We start from the raw sequence: 7,851 nt of genomic DNA, 5'->3' as shown, positions 1-7,851 counted from the left end.
CAAACCATTTGTTTCATACAGACTGACATAATTCAGATTTCTGAGATCTTATATTAAAATACAGCTGCAAACATACATTCTAATAGACAACTCACCTTTAAATAAAGACAAATTCCTAAACAACATAGTAACAATGATACAGATGGATTTATAAAAAAATTACACGAAATTATTTTTAAAATACTTGAGCAGAAAGTCTAATATTACATTATGTCAGCTACATATTTAGGAATGTTTTAAACTATAAAATATTTGTTTCCAACTAGTAGCTGCAAAGACAGCAAAATGTAGTCTTAAAGTTAACAGCATAGTGCACAAAATGTAGCCCTGAGTTAACAGCATGGTGCAGAGGAAAACAGTCTAACATGGTTTAGCATAACTGAAGTTGTGTGGAAAACATGACAAGAGAAGGGAAGGAGAATCCTACAGAATATCACAAGATTCAAACATGGGCCTGAAGTATAAACTGGATTTAGACAGTCATGGCGCAATTAAAAATGCTACAAATAACGAGGTCAGGCAGCATCAGAAAGAAACAGTTTTAACAGTTTGGTCTGTTCACATTCATCAGAACGGGAAAAGACTTGCAATATAAAAGTTTTAACAAACCTGTTAATTGGGCACCTGTTAGGAAAAGGGGAGCATTGGGAAAAGAAGAAAAGGAAGATTTGTGATAGGGTCGAAAAGAACAAAGTGTGAAAGAACAGAATCAGAGGACAGAAACTCGTCCATGCCAACCAGGTTTCTCAAACTAAACTAGCCCCGCTTGCCCATGATTGGCACATATCCCTCTAAACCTTTCCTATTCATGTACCTATACAAATGTCTACTAAATGTTACAACTATCCCTGCATCTACCACTTCCGCTGGCTTTATTCCATATACCATCTTGTGCGAAAAAGTATCATCAGGTCCCTTTTAAATTTTTCTCTTCTCACCTTAAAAAATATACTCCCTAGTTTTGAAACACCCCTACTCTAGGGAAAAGACCTTTTCTATTCACCTTATCTATGCCACTTGAGAGTTTATAAATCTAAGGCCACCCCTCAAACCCCCACACTCCAGGGAGAAAAGTTCCAGCTTATCCAGCCTTTCCTTATAACTCAAACCCTCCAGTCCCAGCAACATCCTGGTAAATCTTTTCTGAACCCTGTCCAATTTAATAATATGTTTACAATAGCAAGGCGACCAGAACTATACACAGCAATCCAGACAGAAGAGATGGTGATATGAGGCCACAAGGACTTACACATGAAGAAAAGATTTTTCGAGAATTTACCAAAACTTGCAAAGAACAGGGGAACAAAAGGGTAGCACAAGTTAAGTTTTTTAAAAAAAAACCAACAGGACTGTATTGGTTAAAAGTTTCAGGATCTGGGCTTTGTTAGCTAAGTCAGCATTTGTTACCCATCGATAACCGACAGTGAGAAGGTGTTGATGAGCCATCTTCTTCAACCATTGCAGTCCATGTGGTGCAGGTAAGACTGGTGCAGGTAAGACCACCACAAGAACTAGGAGCATTAGTAGGTAATTCAGCCCCTCGAGCTAGCTTAGCCATTCAATACAGTCATGACTAATCTCAACTCCGCCTCAACTCCACTTTCTTGCTGACTCCCTATCATACTAATTTAAAATCTGTTTATCTCTTCCTTAAATGCATTGTGTTTCAGCATCCAATGCATTCTGGGGTAGTGAATTCCACAGATTCATGACCCTGTGCAAGAAGAATTTTCCTGTCTTGGTTTTAAATCTGCTATCCCTTATCCCAACATTGTGACCTCTACTCTAGATTGCCTCACATGGGGAAAGATCCTGTCTTTGTCTACTTTGTCAATTTCCTTCAGTAACATTCACACCTCAAGTAGATCACCTCTTATCCTTCTAATCTCCAGAGTGTAAAGGCCTAAACTGTTCAACCTCCTACAATACTACTCAAAAGGGAAAAGTACTGACAACCGTTCTGGAAATCAGATGTTACAGCTTAAAGAAAGGATTTAAAATTATGTCTTTAATTGGAGTAAAAAGGACTGTAATGGAGCAACCAAAATGATTAACTAGAGCACAATAACATTTTCCATTATTGTGGTGAATCAGTAAAACAGGGCCAAGATTCAGGATCATGAAAAGTTAAGAGGGTGAACTTTCAGTGCCTAATACTAGAAGTAGCAGTCAAACTATTAACCTCTGTACAGAAAGCATAACATTTTAAACGAATTGGATAAATGCAGGTAAGGGAATCGTAACTGAGCTCGTTTAGGCTTAATGGGTCGAACTGCATCTTCTGCGACTCAATAGTGACAACTGACTTGGTTGAAACAACCTCAGTATAATAAATAGCATGGTCCTTTGTCATCTCATTGACTGCTGCACACTACAACAAACAACTAGAACGTTACATTCTTACAATGACAGCAATCAATTAAACCCGTCTTCGTGCCTAACATTTCTGATAGTCAGCCATTTTCCCAAAATATCGAAAACACGGAGGCCCGAGCTAAAGCAGACTCGGAGCGAGCATCGACAAAGAAGCTGGGGGGGAGCGGCGAACACGGCCCTACCGCAGCAGTCAGCACCGGCAACCCACCTCGAAAAGTTCCGCTGTAGCAGCCATTCCGTCCGATATCATGAGCCGCTCGCTATCGCCTAGCCCAGCTGCCTACATACTGAGTACGAATGCAATACCGACCCAGAGGAGGATGCTGCTGAATTGAGATGAGAATCTAGGGGCGTTAGACTCCGCTGGCGCTGTCAACCGCTCCCTGATCTACACACCCGATACCTGCGCCATCTTCCTACCACCGGAAACTGCGCAGTGAAGCCCTGAACCTGCGGCTTCTACGCAGCCGGGTGCTGCCCTCTGACCCCGCGGGCTGGCAGGGCGCAGGCGCTTTTTGCTCAGTCCGGTGCGAGGTTGCTTGGGACCGTGTTCTATGTGGGAATTGTCAGGATAGTCACGGTATAGTTCCTACTCCTTTAACAGCAGCCTTGGGTTAAAAAAATGAGTGTTCGTGCGATTTGGTTGCTGGGGCTCGAAAAGGGAACAACATCTGTGAAACTGTCGAGGTAACGATCTGAAACTGCAAATCATCATTAGGATATGCCCTTCTGTCTAATACCCAGTCCTCAACAGTAAAGAACACAAATATTATTTTATAATTATTACATAATAAATTGCTTTAGCATGCTGTCTTGCACAAATCAGCAATATATCGTGCAAAGCATCAACAAAATACTAAGGAGTACTGGCTACCTGTTAATTTTCTCGGGGGAAGTGGAACTGGGAAAATTGCATTCTGCATCTCAGTCAGGAAATAGCTTTATTTTAGTTAATTTTTTTTAATCACTGATTTTTCTTCACAAGCAATAACAAGAGAGCTGCCTCTTTGGTAGTTTCCTGACCTAAAATGCTCAATTTCACCATAATTGGGCGGAGAATACTAATCGAAGGTTTCTGCCAGCAGTTATGAAAGTCAATATCTTACTTGTATTATATATAATGCTTTTAACATAGAGAAATAGTCCAACTTGATTCAAGGGGGCGTACTCCAGACAAAAATTGACACTGAGCCAAACAAGGAGCTATTAGGATGAAATCCTAAACGTTGTGAAAGAGGAAGGTTAAAACAGAATCTTCAAGAAAGTGAGAGGGGCAAAGGAAGGGAATTCTAGACGTTAGAACCAAGACGGTTACCACTAGTGAAGGGAACAAAGAAGAGGGCAGAATTGGAGGAACATAGTCATTGGAAGAAAGTGAAAATGGGTGTACATTGCTTTGATATTGATTCACTTACAAATGTTTTTAAGTTAATGAACAATGCAAGTATTGAAAAATCACATTTCATATTACAGATCAGTTTGGATAATGATTGGGAGTCTTTTTTTCCCACTATATACATATGCTGTAATTATTAATAACATATTTGTTTTCATTGTACAATTCAACATACTTGCACTTGAAATAGTAAAGAAGTTGGAGATGATATCATTAGTAGCAAATTAGAAATGTTCTGGAATAGACTTTGACCTAATGCATACTTTTTATTATGAAGCTGTTCCTGAAAAAAATATTTTTCATTAGTTTAAATTAAAGTAAAGCTTTTGCATTGTATGTTGTACTATTTGTTTAGCTTGCTTAAAATGTAAGTGTAGATTGTTTATAATACTGAACAGTACAGTAGAGCTTTAGTACATGACTTTAAAAAATGTGTTCACTAGCTGTTTTGAAGCCCATGTGATAAAAGGGGAAGTAGTATCATAAATTCAGTGTTGACTGAAGAGCATAAAATGGTGGTTAATGGCTATTTTCAATATAGAGAGAAGTTCCCCAAAATTAGTACCATGACCACTCCTTTTTTTGATATGCATTAGTGGTTTGGACTTGGGGATAAAGGACACTATTCAGAAATTTTTAAATAGCACAAAATGTAGAAATATTGTAAAAACTAAGGGTGAAAGTAACAGATTTCAAGAAATTATTGAATGGTTGATGGAATGAGTGAACATATGACAAATGAAGTTCAATATAGAGAAGTCAGATGTTGAGATTTGTGTTTGGAATAATGTGGGAAACATCCATGCCAACTGGCTGAATTATAAGTCGATTCCAAAAGAAAGACACTTTGGTGTTTATATGCACAAATATTTGAAGGTGGTAGAATGGTTAAACAAAATGCTGAATGGTGAGCACTTTCATAAAGCAAGTGTGATCCTGAGCTTAAATAGAGGCTTAGAATTTAAAAGCTAGGATGTTATGCTAAACTGAAAAGAAGCAGATCCCAAGCTCGAGTCATGTGAGCCAGTAAGGGTACTAAACAAGATGTAAAGACTTTGTAGATGGTACAGAAGAAATGTAGAATAGTTTCAGGAAATTGAGATCACATTAAGTGTGATGAAAAGTGTGTAGAGATTGGGTTAATTCTTCTGAGAGCCCATATTGTGTCTTTTTATTAAACCTATTTTTCTAAACAAGCTGTTCAGAGATGTTATTGCACATTTTTGGAGCAGTTAGGAATTGAACCTGGGTCTCGCGGTCTAGGTATAGGGGACTATCACTGTGCCACAAGAGAGCCCTCTGAAAGTACGTAGACCTTAAGAAGACACTTGATACAGGTGTTTAAAATATGGAAGGATTTAGATTGGAGTAAATAAAATGAAAACTTTTGAGGAGTTGGTGACATAAGGGCATAGATTTAAAATAATTGTCAAAAGAATCAAAGGCAAGTTGAAGAATTTTGTTTCATGGAATTAGTGGTTAGGATTTGGAATGGACTGTTTGGTAGAATGGTAGATACAGATTCAGTGGTAATATTTGAAAGTAGCTGGATCAGTACTTGAAGGAGAAAGAATCGCAAAGATGTGGAAAAAAATGGTACCAACTGAAAGAGCTTCACTCAGCCAGTTATGCTGTACCATCTGTGATTCAGCTGGTTAAGAAGCAAATAATTGACATTACAGCATCTTTTCTGAGTTTCCTCTAGCAGCTCTTTCCATACATGCACCAACATCTCTATGAAAAAGTTGTCCCTTTATAAAAAAAATTTAAATTTTTAATATTACATCTATTATTTGTATTTTGCATAATTTCTTCCGGCGCCTAAAGCACTGTTTTAAATAAACTGCTTGTAACACGTAGAATGGATTGATTAACTTAGAAAAAGAGTAACATGCCTTTTTTTCTAGACGATATCCAACTGTTGAAAAAAGAGCCCAAAATTTCAATGGGAAAAGCTATACAGAGCTACCAGAAGACAAGATCTTCCTCAATGCACTGTTAACAGAGCTTGATATGACTGAACTGGATAAGAACTTTGTGGAGCACAGAGATAGTTGTTGCAGAATAAACAGGACATCTGTTTATGAAATTGCAATAGGAGACGGTGTTCTTTGGCCTGTCCTTGTAATGACGCAAAATGCTATCCTCTATGCTTGTCTACCTTTAGTCGAACAGTCTTTGACTCCCCGCCCGCCATTAATTTCTCTACGTGGAATATCTCCTGCATTTGCTCTACTATCAGGGTTAATGACCTTTTTAAACATGACACAAAGAAGTGAACCAGAAATTACTAATAAAATGACACAGATCTCTGCAATGTTAATGCACGCTTGTCCGTTCGGGACTCCAACAGATACTGACTTTGGATTGATGCAGACCCTGTCTGGCAGCTTTGTACCTCAGAATCCAATATCTTCAGTGCAGGCACAAAAACAACCAGCTTGGAAGCCTGGTATATACAAAGGAAAGCCACAAGTTAATGTCTGTGTCACTGAACAGATTAGATCTATGCAATATGGCAAGAATGACGTCATTGATGTATGGCAGGAGTATGGAACTGTAACATGTAAGGTGAGATTCATTAACACATTTCCACCTAAAATAAGGGATGCTATGTTTTATTTTAAAATCATTGTGCATTTTTAATATGGGACTTTATAGATATTGATGTATTTTACATTTATGTTTTGAATTTTTGGAGAAATCACTTTTGCTGAAAATTTAAACTTCAAAATGTTTCTGTGAATTCGAGCAGCCATTTAATAACTGAAAGAATATGTGTTAAGTTACATCTACATGCTTAGTTTCATTAATTAAATTTCCATTATTATTGATAGCATTTTTATTTTATTGTATTTCTAAATTCTTTGGTTAATTTTGTCTGATAGCATTACTTTAACCCAACACGCGTCAGTTTCATAAGAGAATGCTGTTTTGTTGTGGTAATCTTGCTTTCAAGTGAGAACACAATGGACACAATTTTCTAATATATCTCATGGATATTTCCTAATCAACCAGTTCAGAGATATTGGTTCACTTCTGAATCATGTGGGACTTTAACCACAACTTCTTGTTCAAAGATGGGGCACGACTACTGTACCACACGTGCCCCCCTGATAAATCATCAAAGTGTGGTGTGAGCATGTAAAATGATGACTAGCACAACACCATTCCCTCCTCCAAGAAACCTCATCCATCTGCTCAGTTAATCAGTTCATTGGGAGCTGACAGGCAGAGATAGGGTGGATTTCTGGGTGAATCACACAGCTGCTGATTTCTGAGTCCTAAAGCCCACTGGTCTAACTTTCTGCTTGGGGCGAATCCAGCAGTGAAAAGGCAAATCTTTTGTCTTGTCCCTCGACCAAAACCAGCAAATGAGCCAAATGTTTGTTACTTTTGTTTCCTGCCATGTTTATAACAATAGCTACATTTGAAAAGTAATTCATAGGCTGTAAGCACTAAACTTAGTATTTTTTTTCTATCTATGGTCTTTACTAGATCTTGGAAGTTTGTGTTGCATGATGATTCTTTTCTTTTATTTAAAAAAAAAGCTTGGTTTTGATCTTATGGTTTTTTTCTAACTTGCTGTATTTGTTCCAACTTAGTGCGATCTAGAAGGAATACTGCCCACTGTTACAGTAAGCCTGAATCTACCAATCAATGGCTCTCCTCTACAGGATATTCTTGTGCATCCATGTGTCAGTGCTGTTGATTCCACTATCCTTACATTTAACAGTGTTGATGATGTGGACGATTCATTGTTTAATGGACCATATAAATTCCCTTTCACACCACCATTAGATGTATTTAAACTCTGCTACTACACGTCCCAGGTCAGAATATATTGTTTTTATTGAAATTCAATCAAAAAGAATGTAGTGAATTTTGATCACATTTTTTTTATATAGAAGACTTGTTTAACTCATTTTCATTGAAGTTGAACTGTATTTAGTTTGTCTTAGATTATCAGTTTCAGCTTTGATTCCTGTCCTCAGGTGTCAACATTGGCTTCATGTTAGCCCTTCAAAATCAGATTGCCATGGGTTCAAGGTAATGCTAATGGGGAAATACTGAGCTAT

The 7,851-nt window shown here is 37.7% G+C and overlaps 1 protein-coding gene across 2 annotated transcripts; it reads left to right on the top strand.

Annotated features, from left to right (window-relative positions):
* The first annotated feature begins 2,887 nt into the window (after positions 1–2,887).
* Positions 2,888–7,644, top strand: LOC122547302 (AP-5 complex subunit mu-1-like). 2 transcript variants are annotated; one of them, XM_043685951.1, is made up of 3 exons: positions 2,888–3,063; positions 5,680–6,343; positions 7,378–7,644. In XM_043685951.1, the coding sequence occupies exons 1-3, from the start codon at positions 2,999–3,001 to the stop codon at positions 7,627–7,629; spliced, it is 981 nt and encodes a 326-aa protein (XP_043541886.1). In that variant the 5' UTR covers positions 2,888–2,998; the 3' UTR covers positions 7,630–7,644. The 2 variants fall into 2 exon arrangements, with proteins under 2 accessions (XP_043541886.1, XP_043541887.1); XM_043685952.1 differs by having other exon boundaries at positions 2,893–2,956.
* The last annotated feature ends 207 nt before the right edge of the window (positions 7,645–7,851 follow it).

The sequence above is a fragment of the Chiloscyllium plagiosum genome, unplaced genomic scaffold (assembly GCF_004010195.1).
Source record: "Chiloscyllium plagiosum isolate BGI_BamShark_2017 unplaced genomic scaffold, ASM401019v2 scaf_9768, whole genome shotgun sequence".
Classification (NCBI taxonomy): domain Eukaryota; kingdom Metazoa; phylum Chordata; class Chondrichthyes; order Orectolobiformes; family Hemiscylliidae; genus Chiloscyllium; species Chiloscyllium plagiosum.
This window is presented reverse-complemented; position numbering and strand designations above follow the sequence as displayed.

Coding starts and splice junctions, on each gene's coding strand:
- LOC122547302 (XM_043685951.1), top strand. CDS start 2,999: ATGAGTGTTCGTGCGATTTGGTTGCTGGGGCTCGAAAAGGGAACAACA. Junction 3,064..5,679: donor ACATCTGTGAAACTGTCGAG/GTAACGATCTGA, acceptor CTTTTTTTCTAG/ACGATATCCAACTGTTGAAA. Junction 6,344..7,377: donor ATGGAACTGTAACATGTAAG/GTGAGATTCATT, acceptor GTTCCAACTTAG/TGCGATCTAGAAGGAATACT.